This window comes from Acanthopagrus latus, chromosome 2, assembly GCF_904848185.1.
Source record: "Acanthopagrus latus isolate v.2019 chromosome 2, fAcaLat1.1, whole genome shotgun sequence".
Taxonomy (NCBI): Eukaryota; Metazoa; Chordata; class Actinopteri; order Spariformes; family Sparidae; genus Acanthopagrus; species Acanthopagrus latus.
Genome location: NC_051040.1, coordinates 16,918,821 through 16,938,342, shown reverse-complemented (window position 1 = coordinate 16,938,342; position 19,522 = coordinate 16,918,821). Strand labels below are relative to the sequence as shown.

Below are 19,522 nucleotides of genomic sequence, written 5' to 3'. Positions count from 1 at the left end.
TCATGTGCTCCCTGTGTCTCTGTCAGTGGTCAACGGTCATGTGGCTTCTTCTTTTCATATTTGCTCCTACTGCTGCAGTTGACAACTGTCCATATTATACACAACACTGAAGTTGTTCATTGTCATGCAAGGAGAAACCACAGCATTGATATTTCATCAAACATATGACATAACGGCTGTTACACATTGAGCCAACTGGCTATTTTTACTTACAAAACATCAGTTAAAGATGCACTACATAATCCCCCTTTAATACACAGGCCGACATCCTGGAAAGTTTGGCAGAAGTAACTGAAATTCATATATACTAGAAAATGGCAAATAAAATGTGATTTAAAAGTTTTTCACTCCTGCAAAAACATTCTGGCAGAGTATCAGTTCATAAACTCAGCACTGATTGCTTCATTCCTCTTTGCTTCAAACACTGTTACAACATCTGTTCAGAGGCGTATAGTTTTTTTCCACTTAGGTGGAAACAACAGCCACCCTACTGTGTTTGTTCACAAAAGCCACCATGAGACATAAATAGTTGCCATACAATAGAGGAGGAGGTGAGAAGAGAAAGAGAATGACCTGGACTGCACCTTAAAGAGGCACTCCACCAACTTTACAGAACTTACGCGTCATGGGGAGGTCCAGTTGGACTGTGAAAACACTTGTAAAATTGCTACTGTGGCTCTCGAGGGATGCGTTAAAGTCTAGGAAAAGAACCCCCGTGAGGTCATCTGGGTTATTTTGGCTTGGTTTTGTAGGGGGGAGTGGGTTGGCGTTTGTTGCATCATGGGAAGTGTGAGCCCCATTGTTTTTGGAGCTTGACCCATGATAACGACTAAAAGTCAGTACACCTTGGCGTTTGCTGCATTCAATTCGACCATCTAAACCCCCAACTCCATGGCAGTGCAGCATCCTTTAATATATTCTGAACCCCTTTGTCTGAGATGTTTGCACTCGAGCTGAGATATGTCCTTACCTCAGTATGGCAGCCCTTGAGACAAGAGTTCTTGAACAAGCTTAAGAGTTTAAAAAAAGTTAAATTAGATTCCTGGCTGTAAGTAGACTGCCACTGGACCCCTGCTGATCTGCATAGTGCATTTTGAACATCTGTACAGTTATAGGAATACCAGGAAAGAAATGAACAGTCTGTAAAATTGAGTTTGGCGTCTGCCTAGATGTGTAGCACCTGACTACAGCTCACCCCTTTGCCCATTTGTTGCAACCCATTAAACACTTTGCCCAAATCCCCTCTGGAAAGAATGGAGGAAAAAAAACAGAAGGAGGGATTAGAGTGGAAAGCCTTGGGAGGGGGGCAGGATTGTAGAAAGTAGGTGGAGTGGAGGAGGAGAGAGCGGGCCAGAGGAAAATGAGATGGAGAGCCTCTACAGGAGACGGGGGTGGGGGGGGGGAGAGAATGGCAGACAAGAGAAGTTTATTAGCGGTGGGGGCTGGAGAGGAAGCGGTGTAGGAGAAGAGGAAGATGAAAAAGGAGAAGAAAGGGTGAGGATGTGAGGGGCCTCCTGTACCTGTGCCTACAAGTCTCAGAAACATTGTGGAGTAATCTGGAGCTCTTCGGACGGAGAAAGTGCAGCAACAGCTGTTCTTGTGCTGCCTCTCTCTGCACAGCTTCGCTCCCCTTCTTCCTGCCTCCACCCTGCATCACAATATCACCGGTACACTCACAAAGAGGAGCGGTGAATGGAGGGAGGGAGGGAGGGAGGAGGAGGGGGAGGAGGGGGATGTTCAGGGGTTATAGAAGAAAGAAAAGAAGGTGTTGGGGGGGGCGTATAAGTAAAACCGACATTCATTCTCTCAAATTGATGACTTGCTAAAATTCTGTAACAGTGTCCACAGGCTGGCTGAAGTCTTTTGTTGTCTGACAGAGGCTCCCGGGTTAGGTTTCCTCAAGGCAGCTCACAGCAGCCCACTTTGGTTTGAAGACAGAAACAAACTAACCAAATCCCAATGTTCAATTCCAATATCAGTAACACTGAACATAAAACTGACACCAGATGACGGAGCTCCCCAATTCATCAACACTCCATTTTCTAGAATAGAGAAATAATGACTCAAACATAGTTAATCTTTACCTAAAATACTGTTGAAAAGTTCTTGACGGAGTTCTTTTCATTGTCTTTTTTTTCTCGAGCAGTACATCTGTAAAGCGACATCTCTTCTGATTAAAAATGTCTACCCCAAAACCACATGTTGCACCTTCAAAATAAACATCAATTACTACATTTCAATCCAAAACGATGCATATAGAGGAATAAATGGATACATCTTTATAAATGGGTCAAAACAAAGCTGGCGTAACTGTTCGTACTCTGAGAATCAATATTTGATGCCACCTTGATGGTAACAGAAGGACGATATCTACTTTGGTGTTTATTGAATGAAGTGAGGTGTAGTGTACTGAAGTCTCACTGACTTAATACGCCCATCTTAATTTCCTCTAACATCGCTGCAGACGGCTGAGTTGCCGTATTGAACAACCTGTATGATCGCACAGGATGCTGCCCACTTTCATCCTCTCAAATTCTCCCACTGGTCTTTATGTCACAGCTTCTTTTTCACAGCTTCTCTTCTGCCCCCCCACCCATTACCTTTTTTTTCCCTCCCTGCCCACTCATTCAGCCTCCTCCACTCATGCATAGTAAGAGTGCGATTCTCTGTCTTTCTCTCTCTCACACACACACACACACACACACACACACACAAACTTTGTCTCTTGGGGCCATATGTTGACCCGTGGTGGACCTGAATACAGCCATCTGCCTGCCTTTACTATGTCCCACAGGGCAAGAGTGTGGGAGAATGTCTATCTGATACAATACAGCACACACACACACATACACACAGTGAGGAACCATACGAGCACACACATGCCTTTAACCCCTTCACGGCAACTAATCACTCCCAGGCAGCCAGCCCATCTCATGTTAACAGTGACAAGATAATAGCTCTTGTGTGTGCGTGTGCATGAAAGAGGGATTCCTGGAGGGTCGGCCATGAGCGCGCACATGTAGGCCCTTGTTTTGTTGGACATCCTGAATGGTGGTGAAAAAAAACAAAAACTTCTTGTGATCATTTCTTTTCATAAAGTAATGATGCTTTATTTGTCCGCTCTAAATCATTAAGGTAGTTTGGGACACACTTTTGTTTAAAGTACAAGACCACTTTCATAATTTAACTTTCAAGTGAGTTATGAGCGTACTTCCCTGAACGTGGCACCAAACATAGTCTCGTAAAGCAGCGTCAAACGCCTGTTGCTCGCCCCTTTAGTTATAGCAAATTAAACCACTGCACAGCTGCTGGGCGGAGTGGAGAAAGCGGAGAGGTGAGGGGATGTTAATTTAAGGAAAGGAGAGGAACAAAGTGAGGGAGGAAGGATGGATTCAGTGGAGGCAGCGAGGGATAAGGGAAATGGGTGGGAGCCGAGGATTGGTCAGATTAAACCCCAAACAAAAGACTTCTTATCTCCACATGAAATCTCAATGGCATGACTACACACTGACACACACACACACACACACTCAAGTGTCTTTCTGTCCTACAGTAGACTGGCTGTAACAGAATGACAGAACAGTAGAAGCTTAAATTGATTTTCTTCATGGAAATGTGTATAAAGAAACAGTTCATATGTTATTGATGCTTTAAAGTTTACAAAAAAAGAACTGCAGAGTTCCTTCTAGGTGAAAAGAAAGAAGAAGCCCAGTATTGAGAAATAAACAGCGGCGCTGGTCTGTACGCACATTGTTCAAGCAGAAGCTGCACCTCACTGTCAGTATGATTCATTTCCGGCTCCCCAGGTGCAATTTCACCAGGAAGTATGAAGGTTGTGTTGGTGGTTGACTCTTGCATAGTGTCACTTGTGGATGGAAATGTGAATTCTAGTCTATAAATACTCTTAGACTGAATGATGTGAATGAATGCATACAGTATCCTTTAAAGCTTTATTTACTGTATTTTTCAGAAGCATGAAGCATTATATTCTCATCACTCTTCCAAGAGTGGCAGTGATGTTTCAAGTTTGCAGATAAAGTGAAGCATATAGGTGTCTTTGAGAATTATGTAAAGCACTATACAAATAAAATGTATAAGATGTTAAATTATTGATTGTGTGCTCCATAGCAATTATGTGTGTAATTACCCATCGTGTCCAGTTTTATCCTAAGTAAATGCATGTCTTCACCAAATAACGGAGTGTCCCTCCAAAGTCAGTACCAACGTTTTTAGGTCAGTATATGGTGTTAAGTTGTAACCCAAAATGTCATTATTTGACTATCCAGAAATGACACTCAGCAGTCCACCATCTTTCTCAACAATCACCTTCCCTACCTTTAAGTGAAATGAGCAAAATTCATTTTCACAGGTCTTAAAACAAGAGGTGTACGAAATATATTTTTGTCCCCAGCTGCTCTGTTACTTTCCAGGAAAACATGATCTTAGCATCACTCAGTCTGAGATGATCAACTTCACAGTAAATTCACCAGGCTCATCATCACTTTTGACATCGCGTGCAGACCGAGTTAACCTCAACAGTGCAGGCCCACTGGGGGAATGTGATCTACAATGAAAACCATAATGACAGTTCACTGGTTTCCTGCTTGCTTCCTCCCTTCCTGCACCTTGCACTGAAAACGTCACTCATGTGTCTACTTTGTTGCAAATATACTACAGACAGCATAATACATACATACGACTACGCAGAAATTTCAAGGAAATGCGCATGAGTCCCGTAACTTATGTTGCATCAGCACCTCCACACAAGGTTTCGGTTACCTGTGGAAGATTGAGTGAAACCCTGAAGGTGATCAAAGATAAACACGCTGAGAGTAAACAAAGTCAGTAAAAAAAAAAACAACAATTTTATTTCCAGTACAAAAAAAAAGCAAAAAGCAAAACAAATATATTAAACTTGATACAAGCATTAACAACTCAGTCCTCTATAAATACGTTAAAATAAATTAAAGAAATTAATTTACTAAAGATTATCACCTTTAACACTAAACAGGCCTCAAACATGTTGATGAAAAGGCAATTTTTAAATAGACCAGTAACAGCATGGTGTCTGTTCTCCTAACCGACTACATCATAAACACACAAAACAGCCCAGTAAAACTTCTATAACGCTAAGCATACATACCCTTAACCCTACAGAGCGCTGGACCTAGCTCCATAGGGCAACAGAACTGGGCGCACAGTTCACTCATGTGTGACCAGGACGCTACACATTCCTAACAGTACAAAACTGTAACAGGAGTCAATACTGAAGGAGATATGAAATAAGGTGAGTGGGGTGAGAGGCATGGAACCATGAATATTATCAAAAATGGAACATTGGTGCTGCCTGTCGATGAGGGGGGGAGGGAGCCACTCCTGGGAATGTTTAAGGTACAATACAACAAACACAAAGTTGTTTTTAGGTAGCATGCCAGAGGTAAACAGGACTTTCACCAAACAGGTGCATGACACAATAAGGTGATTTGTAATTCAAGCCATGTTCAAATTAAATCAGTTTAACAAAACAAGATGCAGAAGAACGTGACGGCATCTCACTTAGGGCGTTTTTGGTCCATCTTTATCGCTTTTCCGCAATGCTAACTGTTTGTGCTAACACATATCGACACTAATAAATTAGAGATATGTCATGGACATCAGATTTGTAAAAGTCTGATCAGGCACACTTGGGCTTTGTTGTTCGGTTCAATCTGAGTAATCGTAGCTTACCTTTGGTCGTTTGGCACACGAGACAAAGAACAGAGAACTCACACTAACTTGCTTGATTTGAAAAACAAAAAAAAACAAAAACAGACTCTCACCCCTTGTCACATCTCTCCTAACAAACCAGCTTCAACAAAGTAACACGGCCTGTTCAATAACGCTACGGGCAATTGTTTAAAACATTCAGGTACGAGGCCAGTGATCTAAACATGACCTCAAGACTGTACAGTTGTGAGGGGGGGGGGAGACATACTTCACCAGCTTATGAAGACAATACTGTGGACAGTTAGTGGCAAAACAACAGTTCATAAACAAAAAGGTCACATTGTGTGTTTGTACCACTGAGCTACAAAACAGATGTCTTTGGCTTTGTCACATTCTTTAGATCAGTCACAAGATGATGTCATAAAAATGGTGTGGTTGGACTTCAAAAACAAGAGGCACTCATCGGCCAATCACACTGATTACATTATCTTTGCCATCTCAACGTAGAGTTGTGATAATGCATCAATAACTTCCAACGCTATTAAACTTCTCTCTTGATATGAACGCCGTTTTGGTGGCAACACACATTTTAGTTTCGGTATCACTGTGGCTTCCCTTACGCATGTATGCCAGTGACATTTTAACCACATGAATCTAACAGGCCAATCTCTCTGAGCGTTAACAGTCAATCACAAAGTCTTTGTTTCCTTCGACGCCACACAGGTGCAAGGAACGTGTGAGGTCTCAGTCCAGTAGCTGTGTGTAGTAGCTGTGCATTTATAAGGGTCGTGTGTGTGCGAGCATTGTGTGGTGCAGCATATATTGAGTCTCGACAGAGTATTCAGGGTCTGCATGTCGAATGTGTGTGTCTGTGTTCCAGTCTAAAGGCAGAACCCAGTAGCATCCTCAGGCACGGAGAGCTGACTGAATACTGCCAGACGTCTGCTGCTGGCATCGATGATGCCTCCGCAGGAATCAGAGCCACTGAGCGAGCTGGCAGAGCTGCTTCCATCCTGATCCTGATCTGACAGAGAAGTGTAAGACAGGGATCTTGCACCTAACGGTCCTGGGAAGACTCCGATGGCACTGGGACTCTGTCTCAGAGAAGGGGAGGCATTCGGAGATGGCCCACATGGAGAACAGCCGGAGTCTGGAGAGGGCAGGAATGGAGAGCGGGTATCTGCTGTAGCGGCCTGGCCCATGGGTGGCTGGTAGGCAGGGGAGGCCTCGAAGTCCATCTCCAGGAAGGCATGAGACAGGAGGTCGGTAATGTCAGCGCAGGAAGGAGGAGAAGCTGGTGGAGCACATGTGAAAGAAGCACTGGCAGGAGGAAGATGAGCAGTAAGGGCAGGCTGAATGGGCTGCTGGATAGAAGAGGGAAACCCAGCGAAGCTGAAGCTCTGTCTGACAAGAGGAGGTCTGTGCAGGCGAGAGGAGGAAGGTGGCTGCTGACTAATGCTTGAGGAGGAGGAAGAGGACGAGGAGGAACGAGAGAAGGAGGCGTGCTTCTTTTCCTCCTCATTGTTATGGACAAAGTGGCAGCGCATACCGTATGGGCAGAAGCCGATGGTGTGAAACGTGCGACACGGCTCAGTTTTGTATTTCGGATGCCGGTTGAGATCCCGCAGCTCGTCCATCCCATGAGCAAACTGACACTTCCCCCCATACTTGCAGAGGCCGCTCTCAGTGAAAGATCGACAAAGTTCAGTCTTATAACGTGATGAGGAAGAGGAAACAGAGGAGGTGGATGAGGAGGAGCTGGTGGTCAGTGCAGTGGGGCTGATGTCACATTGGGAGTGCTTCATGTCAGCCCCGGGCCAGCCTAGACTTGCTGCTGTGGTGCTGCCGGTCTCTACCATGCTGATGGAGCGCTGGGCCAGGAAGCCCGCCTTGCCCCACTGGGTGGAATTGGCGAGCTGAGAGGGCTGAGGGCTTTCTGGCTGCTGCCCCCACTGGCTGGAGGTCTGGAATAAGCCGTCTGAAGGATCAGCAGGGAGGCAGGAGAGAGACGAGAGGGAGAATGATGTGTTGTTACGTGGCTGGCCGAGATAACCTGGTGTTCTCATTGCCAGGCTGAGGGGAGGCGGTGGTCTGTTCTGCTCCCTCAAATCCAGATTCAGTAACTGCTGTAGAGAGATCACAGAAGAACACAACATTAGCCCATGCATTTTACAACTGAAATCAAGTAATGACAACCCTGTTGTGTGGTTCTTGGTTTTAGTGATTTCGATAAAATTTAAATACACAGACATCTGTTGACATTTCACATGCGAGCTACTAAACAATATGAGAACAACCAGGTTCCCGAAAGTGAGACTTCTGTTTTAATGGAAAATTGTCCGTCTCTCAGACTCAGTAAAATAATAGTCTCATGGGTGATGGGTACTAAATACTGACATACAAGCAATGATGGAATGTTACTAAGTGCATTTTCTTATTTCTATTTCCTGGTACTTTACACTACACTATGAAAATCTGAAGGCAAATAATGTACTTTTTACTGACTACATTTATAACTTCATCAGCAGTTACTTTCCAGATTAAATGCTACAAGTAAATGAAATGAGTGCATATTTAAATCAATTTAAAAAAAACAAACAAAAAAACAACAAAACACTGATTCCAATAAACAGCAAGGTCCCAATATCTGATCTGATAATTGGTCCAGCCGGTAATTAATAAACCCCAAGTATACAGTATATGCAAAGATGTAAATATACATAAAATTTAGTTTAACTTGTACTTTTGACAGTTATATTCCATTTTTGCTAAACAACTAGTTATGATACTATATGACTTTTACTCCAGCACTACTTGTAAGAGTTACTTTTACCAAAATGGTATTCCAACACGGTGTCTTTACTTTTACTGAGCTATGACTTCTGGGTACTTTATACAACACTGCATACATGTTTAAATTCCAACAAAACTTTTTTAAACTTCTGTTAAACTGTGCACATTGATGTTTTTGTTGTGCTATGCAGTTCTTCAGTAAGCAATGAGTCACCCTCTTCCAGGGTATTTTACAATCAGTCCATTTTTACTTTGTGTGATACAGATTTCCTCTCTCGAAAAGTGCGAAAATGAAAGTGAACATTAAGAACCTGAAGAGATGGTGAAGAGTGATTCGTGACGCAACATTTGAGGCAGGGTGGTGGGCTCGAACGACTGTTAAAACTCTGATGTGCTTCCATATATGACAAAATATAGACTGACCACAGCATGATACATTAAAACCAACATTCATTTAAATAGCTGCCATCTGAATACAATTTTTAGATAGCTGGGTGGGTTTACAGCAGGTGGCCACTTCTTGACATTACTCACATAAACAGAGTAAAAACAGAGCAGCAGTCTTTCCCCCCCTTTCCATCCCCACTTTTAGAGATTCAACCTGGCATCCCACACACACACACACACACAAAACACTGTATGTACTATTGTGATGATAATAGGCTGCAACAGGCGACAGTGTGGTGCTATGCAGATCGTGCAGTGTGCTACAGTAAGACGTAGAGCACAAACGTACACTTTAAACAGTTCTCCGCGTTAACAGTTAACAATTAACACGTTAACTAGCAACTTTTGATGAGCTAATTTATGTTAGCTAGTTAGCTCAGATTTTTTAAAAAGTTTAAGTCGTGACTGGACTTGCTGTCGTCATTTATCGCTAATAAAAGCCAGGCAGATGATTCACATATGTGTGAAACGTATATTTACCATGTTATCCAACCTCAACTGCGACCAAATCTTCAAGTTAGCTAGTTAGTGGACAGTTTAATGGGCCCCCGTTGCATTGAATCGTAACCCCCTACAACGCTACAACTTTGTGTCAACTTTACTGATAACTTGTTAGCTTCCAGGTCCATGCCAACTAACTTATCATACAAAACAGACACACGCTCGACAAAGTCACCGTTTACAGCTAAACTGTTCAAACGGCACAGCAACGGCACCCGCTAACACAGACTTAGAAAAGATACAGCGAACAAAGTTAGCCAGAAAGTTAGCAGAGCAGCTAGCTAGCTAAGCTAGCAGGCTAACATCAGCCTCCTGACCTAGCAAACTTTTTTTCTGCTCAGCTTTTCGTCGCGCTCCGTTTTTACCTTGCACATCATCTCTTCCAGGTCCATGAACTGGCTGAGGGGGTAAGAAGGCATTTTTTTTTCTTCTTCTTCTTAGCCGTGTTATCAAAAACAGTCTTCGTCCGATCACGTCCGCCCCCGCAGAGATAGACGTGGGCAACTCGCTGGCATGAGTCGGTCAGAAGTTTCTAGTTTTGAGTGCGGTGCTAAACAAGCCGCAGAGTCAGACCACGTGTGGATTTAAAACCTAACACCGCTGTTAGCCACTCCCACGCCTCCGAGTCAGACACAAGTTGTTTTCAGCTTCTCTCTCCAGACCCAAATCCACAGGAGGAGACCCAACTTAATAGAGAGTATTGTTCAACTCCTTAAAAAAGTTAAAGGTAGATGGTAGGTCACGGTAGAAATCCTGTGTTTAAAGGTTAGCTTAAAGATAGGACATCTAAAATACATTTGTGTGACTATATGGCGTTTGAGTGAGATGTAAGTGGAATATTGACCATCTTCAAACAATATTAACGCCATTGTTTTTGTAATGCTAAGAATGAGTGGATGCAAGTTAAGCCAAGATCATTTACTGAGCAAACAGTTTTCATTATCTATTCATCTGACAATTATTTGCACAATAATATTTTTATTAAGTCTATAACATTGTAAAAACAAATGCCTATCACAATTTCCAAAGGGACGTCTTTCTGTCCAACAGGAAGTAGAGGCTGGAACCAGCATATGATGACATTTTGCTTCAAAGATTACTGAAATAATCAACTGATTGTCATAATAGTTGGCTTTTTTTTCTTGCATTTCCAACTTTTTCAGCACACCAACTTAGCTAATGCCAATACTTCCTTGTATTAGTCTGATTAGACTTAATGCAGTTTGTACTTTAAGGTCATTCTCCTTATATCTTGGGATTACATCTGCTCCTTCGTATGAAACTCCCCCTGGAGCACAAATGTGCTTGTTCCAAATGATTTTAAGACGGTTAATGTTAACTCATCAGAGGGGACAGAGGAGGTGCCACTGAAGTTGCTAAAACAAGAATCAGGGAGCAGACAAACACAAACGGAAAAGCACAGACAGAAAACAGGAGCAGTGAACGCAGGGGATGAAAAAACAGCACGGAGACAGTCGAGCCCTGTGAGACAGACAAGGAGGAGCGAAGTCTTTGATTTCAAAGGCGGAAGTGTGAAAAATTCCACTGCAGAGCCCTGAGAATATCTGACAGTTCGTCTCACACACACACACACACGCACACACACACACACACACACACACACACACACACACACACACACACACACACACACACGTCATGTCATCATGTGTCCTCAAACTGAAATCTAAGACTGATCGCGACTTAACCTGTGAACCCCGAAACTGGAAAATAGCGACCAACATTAAAGGCCTCGTTCTCAGACCATCATCGTTAAGACATTTGGTCCTCACAAAGATAGAAGTGAAAGAGCACACCCGCACAGGTCTGAGTGACGTTGTCACACCTCTGGGATTGTAAAGAGGATTGTGACAGCGTGCCCAGTAGCCTGACGACTTGGCAAACAGCTGGCTGCAACTACAGGGAAATAAAACAGCTTTCAATTTGTTCCGTACAGTTTAGTGCTTCTAGTGGCTTGGATGAAGAGATTTGAATACCACCACGTGTAGGGAAGAGGAGAGGATAAACATGTCTGCTGAGGTTAAAAGCAACAAGCAAATTCACTTAAAGATGACAATTTACACCTTTTCTTCCCCCCGGGGGCTTTTATGGCTTCAAAGCATGTCTGCAAGTTAGTTATTTATCCCTCTCAATGTTCCTGTTCATTTAACATATCTGATGAGTATGTTACAACGTGAAAGAAGTCGGCTGTACATAAATGAAGTTCTGGTACGTCCAAGAAAACGTCGGAAAGTTCTTGAAACCAGCTCCTTGGCTCTGAGCCCCTTTAGAAAGATGAGCTCAGCCGAGAACAAAGCCTGCCGAAAAAGCTTTGTCTTGGTCCGGCCAAGTGGTCACCATTAAGAGTGTGTGTGTGTGTGTGTGTGTGTGTGTGTGTGTGTGTGTGTGTGTGTGTGTGTGTACATATGTGCTTGTGTGTGTTTGACAGAGGGTCTCCCCCTCACCCCAGCACTGATGATGTAATGGCACAAGGTCCACTCCACACAGCCTGAAGGTTTGCCTCGGCCAGCTGTGTTTTGACTTGTGTGGTGTGTATATGAAGCTGAGCTGGGGTCTCGCAGGCTCGAACCCTGCGGCAATCTCCGCTGCAGCTCTCTTCCCTGCTCCTTCACTCTCGGTGGTTTCCATCTGCTTGGCTATCTTGGTCATTCCTTTGGAGGCGCTTTACCCTCAAATGTGGACCTTCGAGAGGGAGCTTGAGGGGTGTGAAAAAAAAAAGAAAACAGAATACAGGCACAGGAGTTGGCCACTGGCTGTAGGCCCCCGCGTTGTGTTTAAGTGCAGCTTTTGGGCTCAGGTGAGTGGAGGTGAAGCAACAGATGGCTTTGGTTGCCACTAGTTGTCTGATGTCCTCTGTTCGGTGTGCCTGGGCTGCTACAAAAAAATGAATGACGAGAGGGGAGGAATGACATGCGTCAATGGTGCCAGGCAGGTCAGAAAATCGGACCGGTCCGCAACCCCCTCACACTTGTGGCCAACTTTCCAGGCCGCCTCCAACAGCTCTGAGGATCCCCGTGTGCATTTTTTTGGGGCTGCGTTCTCTCCTGTATTTAACTGATCATATGACCCAAGGTTCATTTAATGCCAAGTGTGAACAAGGCCTAATTATGCTGCGACTGACCCCTCGGGTGCTAACCCAGACGTGAGACACTGCCCTAATTAGTTCATCGTCTTAAGAGGTTTCGTGTTTGTTTGCTACCCTGAGACGAAGCCCACCGCTGCAAAACAACAAGCCATTAGCAAGACGTCAACAACGCGAGCGCGTTGAGGTAGGCAGGCCTCTGCTGCTAATTTGGTTGAGTAAAGAAGTGTTATCTATAAACAAGCTGTCGGGTTTGGCGAGGTTAGAGTTTACTTCTATAAACAAATCCCTTTTGGGTGAGGTGGGGATTAGCGAGAGTGGAGGGGGGGTGGGGGAGTCTTCTGGAGGAAAGGGGGGAGGGGAGAAAGGGAGGAGAAAGGTGGAGAGGGATTTGAAAGAGAGTTCTTGCTTCTTGTTGAGTCCAGCTGGGCTCGAGGGCCACAATGAGCACAATGAGCTCAATGAGCTGCAGAACCAACTAACAAACTAATGGCCCGCCCTCTGCGACTCTACCCCCATACACACACACACACACACACACGCACACACATACGCACAGGCGATGGGAATAACTGAGGATGGTGAATGGGTGGGATCGGAGGGCTTGTTAGGGAGGAAAGAGGAGAGGGATGAAGGGGCAGGATTGGGGGTTATTAAGAAGAAACAGGGAGGATGAGAGGAAGGCATTAAAAAGAAGATAACAGGCAACAGACTCTTTTGATCTGCAACATGGTTTAACTATAGATTTGGGATTAATCAACCAGACGCAAAATGATGTGTGTCACGGGACGCATCCCCTTGCTTCGTCGCATCATCCTCCCGCAGCTAAAATAATTAGCCGTTTAATTGGAATTCGCCCATCCAACATCTGTTTGATGTAACAAGAGATTCACAGAGGTGACACTGCACAGTGGGGTTGCCATGGATGGCTGGCTGGCAGTAGGCGTTGCCTGATCTGACATGGTGGTTGTGAAGAAATGGGATGAAAGTTGTTTTTATTCTGAGACATATTTAACAGAATTCCTGGTGAACAAACACTGCGGCGTGTTTCCACCATCAGGGAGAACAGCAGGGATGTGTAAGGAGAGCTCGCTAATCCACACAACGATCATCGACACTGTCAACAGTGAAACAATTGTGTTGCAGCCTCATTTGTTGCACACTCAGCCTATTGAAGCACTCATGATTAAGTGAAGTCATTCCTCCACAGCCCCACGCGGGCGTCTCCAGATAAGAGGCTACTTTTGCCAGTGACATATTAAAGAGAGGGGAGGAGGGGTCTGTAGACCTGATGAACATCTGCTCCTCTTTTCCTCCCCTTTCTTAAACCTCCTCCCACCTCTGATGCCCCTCACAACCTTCCTTCTTTCACAATGTAAGCCCACCGCCCCCCCTCCATTGGCTTGTGCTTACAGAGAGAGTTTGGGAATTACGAAGGGAGATTCCTTGATAGGGAAACTTTAGGAAAGCCACAGTTGTTAACCATCAGTGTAATTACTATGGGAGCTTATCATTAGTGAGCTAACGCCACTGCTTCTCACAATCTTTGTGACACTGTGATCCAAAAATGAACGTTAAATGTTAGTCAATGAGAAGAAAAAGTAAAATTTTTTTTTTTGTAAAATCAAACATTTTTTTCTGATTTTAACAGATTATTTATCATCTCTTTGTCATGTAAAAGTAGTAATACCACATTGTAGAAATACTCTATTTAAAGATTAGGGTCTAAAACATCAAAACAAAACACTAATATAATCATCAGAATGTGAAGAAATCACAGTTTTTACATCTATCTACTGAAGTTAGCGTGCTAATCAGCTAGCTCCTAGCCACATTTTACCTCAAGAGATGGCAGTCTGATGGTAAACAACACAAACAATCACCCGGTGCTCTGAGCTCCCAGTGAGGAAAGAATCAGCTAATACCCTAACGCTGGCTGCACAGTTAGATGAGCTTATAGCAGCTACAGTAAGCAGCAGTTTGCGGTCACTCTTTGTTTGTTTGGGGTATGAGTTTCTTACATACTGCACCTTTACGTACAAAAGTATTAGCGTTAGAATTATATATAGGCCATTATATCAGGGGATTATAATTATCGATGCAATATTTCCCTTTGAGGTGTAGTGGAGTGAGAGTATAAAGCAGCATACATATTGGAAGTACCTCAAACAGTACAGTATTTGAGTCAATGTACTCAGTTACATTCCACCACTGCAGAGAGGATACAAAAATTTAATTTAGCATTAGCAAAAAGGCACGGCGGCTATCTCATGAATAGACATGATAACCAGAGTGACTACACTGGAATGTTCGTTTATGCATATATACATAACAAGTATATGACTCTTACTCTCGTATCAACACACACACACACACACACACACACACCCCTCCCACGAACACACATCCAGAAACGTTGCACAGTAGGGTTCTACTCACAGGCCAAAGGTCACAACCCAACCTTTGACCTCTGACATCACTCTCCCTCCCCTCTCCTCCCCTCCTGCCCACTGGAATTCACTCCTGTGGATTCAATTAGAAAGGAGAGCAGGAGAGTGAGAGAGAAGGAGGGCATGGAAGGGTTTAAAAACAAGATAACAGTGACAAATGTCTGCAGAGGATTGAGCATGAAGAAAAGAGACAATGATTCAGAGTGTGAGGGTGATGGGAGAGTTGAGGCATCAGTTCCTTTAAACCATTCGTTTTGGCCAAGAAGGAACCAGCTGTGTACAATAGACATACTGAGCTACCGTATGTGGCCCATAGTGACAATGTGTGTTCCTTTAGTTCCAAAATAAGGAACTCTTATTATCATATTTTGTTTATTCTTGAAATCTTTTTACTTGGTACGCCTTCTGTGTCTTTTGGGAAGGACTTTGTCTTGCCTTGATATTTTTCGACAAAAGCACGCTTCATACTCAGAGATGAGAATTCATTTTTTTCTGTCTCAACATGACAGCATCTTGAGTTTGGTGTGGAAGGACTTTACTGTCCTGATTTCACACCTATTCATCGTCACTGGGATGCATTTTAACACCGACTATATCATCCAACATTAAAGTCTTCTCAGATGGTAATGATGGTTATAGTAACATAGTAATGCCCGTGGTTAGGAAATAAGATGTCCAGCAATCACATGTAGACCTAAATGTTCAGATGTATAGCCGCTTTGTTGTGTAATTTAATAGAAAAGACTAAAATAACTACATACAGTTTCTTTAAAAGTGTGTGACGGAAGAGGAGCTGAATATTTACATCCTGGATGTTGCTGGGATTTGCTCTATTCTGCTGCCATCTGCTGGATTGAAGTATGATTACAAATCAGAAGCGTGAGCCCCTGAGCTCAGCTTTTTCAAAAATCAGATTATATGGGTTAAGAAATAAAGGCTGCTTTTGATGTGTGATAATCGCAGTGAGGCTACTGTGTTGATAGTTTTAATGCAATGTTAGAATGTAAGAATTTTTGTTTAAAACATTCACAAATTCGGGGCAGCTGTAGCTCAGCGGGTAGAGCAGGTCGACTAGTGATCGAAAGGTCTCTAGTTCAAATCCCGGCACCGGGCAAGGCTGAGCTGCATGTCGAAGTGTCCTTGAGCAAGATACTGAACCCCACATTGCTCATCAGTGAGGGCCCTGCGATGAGCTGGCGACTTATCCAGGGAGCACCCTGCCCTCGCCCTGAGACAAGGCTGGGATTGGCTCCAGCAGCAACACCCCGTGACCCCATGGAAAGGGATAAGCGGTTACGGACCATGACATGACATATTCACAAATTCAGTAAAAAGACCCAGATTATCAACAGACTGTGAAGAGATGACAGTTTTAAATTCACTGCTTTGCCCCTCAGGAGGCGATTGTGTAGCTCAGGTCTCCTTTCCTAAGTGAACTGTTTGAATTAAAATTGATGTTTTTGTTTTTTTTTAAAATTTTTTTTTTAACCAAACTAATACGAGTTTAATTGCCTTGTTAATCCACTGTAATCACACAGCACCACCTTTGCGATGTTCAGCACTGTTCCGACAATCTCCAACTTTGGTCAAAATGAAACCGTAACCCACAGTGAAAACTTTTTGGCTGCACACACTGTTTCCCTGCTGCCTGCCTCTGTGATGACCAACCTCCCTCTCGCTTCTCTCCCACCTCCTGTCTCTCCTCTCAACGCCTCAGCCTGCTGCGTCTTACTCATCCGAGGAGTCAGAGCTCTGGTCAGAGCCACTGTGAATCACCTTGGTGCTGAATTCCCTGTCGTCAAACTGGCGTCTCGATCTCTGCTGAGCCCGGTTTGTCTCCAGTTCTGATTCTGGTCTCCATTCCAACGCTGCTGCTCCTCGCTGGCATTCCCTGCTGGGTCCCCCATGCCACGGGCCGGAAAACCTCCTCCTGGCAGTCCCAACGTTTCTGTGCTTGCCATGAGTTTGTTTTGCTAACTGGGCAGCAACACTCATGGATGTATGAAGAGATTACAGTTAGCAACAGTTAGCTGTCATTCTGGTGGTCTGCTGCCCCCCATCTGTTTGGATTATGAATTCAACTGGTGGCAACTTTTTACATATTGCTCCTTTAAACATCCATGTGACAGGTTGTTTTACAGCACAGCCAACTTTTCACAAATCACACGCGAGAACGGTCTCATATGAGGCTTGCGACTGTTTACATGAACATGAGAAGTGATTCCTAACAGTGCCTTAGAATGAATTTTGTAGACATGTATGCAAAACAAACTCGCCATCATTTTCAATTGTTCTGTGCGACTGATCCACCAGCAGGGGGAGCTGTAGCACCACTTCCACAGTGTTTTGGTAGACTTCACTGAGAGGATGAAATGAATTTCAGTTTATGTATAAAGAAATTAGAAACACCAACCGGATCCGCTACCTTACGCTGTATATGTGTATTTATTTATTTTTCATGTCTGCGCATTAAACACATTTTAAGAGGAAGAGGCAAAGGCAGGGAGCCAGAGCCTGTGAGCAAACACAGAGCCTGGTAGGCAGGGGAACTTACACAACCCCAGTCCCTGGAAGAGAGCCCAAAACAGTGTGTGTGTGTGTGTTTGTGTGTGTGCGTGTGTGTGTGTTAAGCAACAGTTCCTGGAGATCCTCCTGAACCCAAAACAAACCCCCAAATCTTTGTCCCAATGACAAAAAACTTTATCGCTTAGTGTTTTTTGACAGCCTCAGATAAGAGATAGGACACATGCTAACCAGAAGGAACAGCAAAGCTTCAGTGTGTATTTGATTCAGGAAACAGGACAAAAATACACTCACACATCCAAGGAATGGGATCAAAGATTTCCACTGAAAGATCACCAACCTCAAACTGAGGTTTTTCCAGCGTGTGATGAGTTCTAAAGAAATGGGTAATGGGTAATTAATTTTTATGAGAGGAAAATATTAAGTTTTGATGTTTCAAATGCTGAGCTTGCAGGACAGAGAGAGGGCAGAGGTGAGGAAAAAGCAGGAAAAAGTGTCCCGACAGAGGAGTGGGCTGTTTTCCTTCCCGATATTGCACCTTGGAATAAATTAGGAGAATGAATTTGTCATTAGAACGGTCTGACCTTGTTTCCTCATGGCTTATCTGAGCAGAAAATCCTGATCATAAGGGACTTTACTTAAGTCAAATGTCAAAAATAATTGGAGCTGATTACCCTTAATCTGCTCCTCAGTCAAAAGGAAGTTTTTTTTGTAATTACCACAGGCTAAGAGAGGAACAAGATCGCTCACTTAAAAAAACAGGACGCAGAGTGATGTCAGGTTTTTGGATACTGAAGTGAGGCCAAATGAAGCGCGTCATAGGGACCAGTGTTGCAACACACCAATTTGCTGGGTATGCACTTCCATCCACTACTCTGCTGCGTGAGACAACTTTCTGTGAGAAATTCCCCAAGAAATTTGCTTCTGATTTCGATGAAGGTTCTCAGCCATCCAGACCAATGATAAAAAGTTCTGTATCACAGGCAACTGGACTTCACTTCTCGAAGAAGCTGAAAGAGCTATCGAATGTTTGAGATACAGCGTGTACGGGTGGTTTAATCCAGCGAGCTGATAATGATGAAATGATACGGCACGTTCCTTGAGAGGATGACTCATGCTCTCTGAACCTGTAGCTCAGGGACCTGTGTTGAATCCCTGAAGCTTCAAACTCACAAATCAACGTTGTATGTTCAACTCAAAATAAACAGATAGGACTTTGAAAGAGCAGGAGTTAACATTTTCTATTGGCAGCGTTATGCTGCTGAGATATTTGTGCACAAATATGAGGTCCCCTGTGCAATCCAAACAGTGCTCCTTTAAAGTGCTTGTCTGTTTATTTCAGCCTCCGTAAAAACAATCTCGGTCACAAAATCACAAAGAATAATACTATTTAAAGTTAATTTACTGTAGCTAATGTGATTCTACAAGCTTGACGTTCCATTAAACGGCAAAAGGAGTGCTATTTGCATCAGCATACTTATGTTGTTTACTGTTCAAACAGGCGGCAGCCAATAGGGGGACGGAGTCAGCGAATAGAGCCGCTTACCGAGCTAACCAGGTAGCCGTAGGAAAGCCAGCAGACATTTTCCTTAAAAACATGACCCAGTTTTACCCAAATCACTCAATAAAGTAATAAAAGTTGGGTTTTGTGCAAATTTAGATTAATTAATCTGTGTGGTATGGCCCCAAGAGAAACTGTGGCATTCCTCTTTTTAAATATTGATGGTTGTATCGTAAAATAAAGCCAGCGCTCATTGGATGAAAAATGTGTATACATGCCTGAGTGCAGGATGAGTCATCAATGTTTGTAATGATTTTCAAGAAAGTTACAAATTCTGGACTAAGAAACTAAATACCTACAAAAATACAAAATGGAGCAAGCCATATCACAGTTATACAGTGATTTTGACTTCATGGCGAATTTAATGGCCTGGGAAATGAATTTTATTCTAATGAGACACTTACTAAATGAACCTCACAACACAGTCTTGTTCAGCTT

At 43.6% G+C, this 19,522-nt stretch overlaps 1 protein-coding gene across 2 annotated transcripts; it reads right to left on the bottom strand.

Moving 5' to 3' along the window:
• Positions 1 to 4,841: 4,841 nt before the first annotated feature.
• zgc:114130 (uncharacterized protein LOC570332 homolog) lies at positions 4,842 to 10,127 on the bottom strand. 2 transcript variants are annotated; one of them, XM_037082628.1, is made up of 2 exons: positions 9,813 to 10,127; positions 4,842 to 7,832 (listed from the first exon to the last, which is right to left on the bottom strand). In XM_037082628.1, the coding sequence occupies exons 1-2, from the start codon at positions 9,864 to 9,866 to the stop codon at positions 6,588 to 6,590; spliced, it is 1,299 nt and encodes a 432-aa protein (XP_036938523.1). In that variant the 5' UTR covers positions 9,867 to 10,127; the 3' UTR covers positions 4,842 to 6,587. The 2 variants fall into 2 exon arrangements, with proteins under 2 accessions (XP_036938523.1, XP_036938524.1); XM_037082629.1 differs by lacking the exon at positions 9,813 to 10,127 and adding an exon at positions 9,427 to 9,692.
• Between the last annotated feature and the right edge of the window lie 9,395 nt (positions 10,128 to 19,522).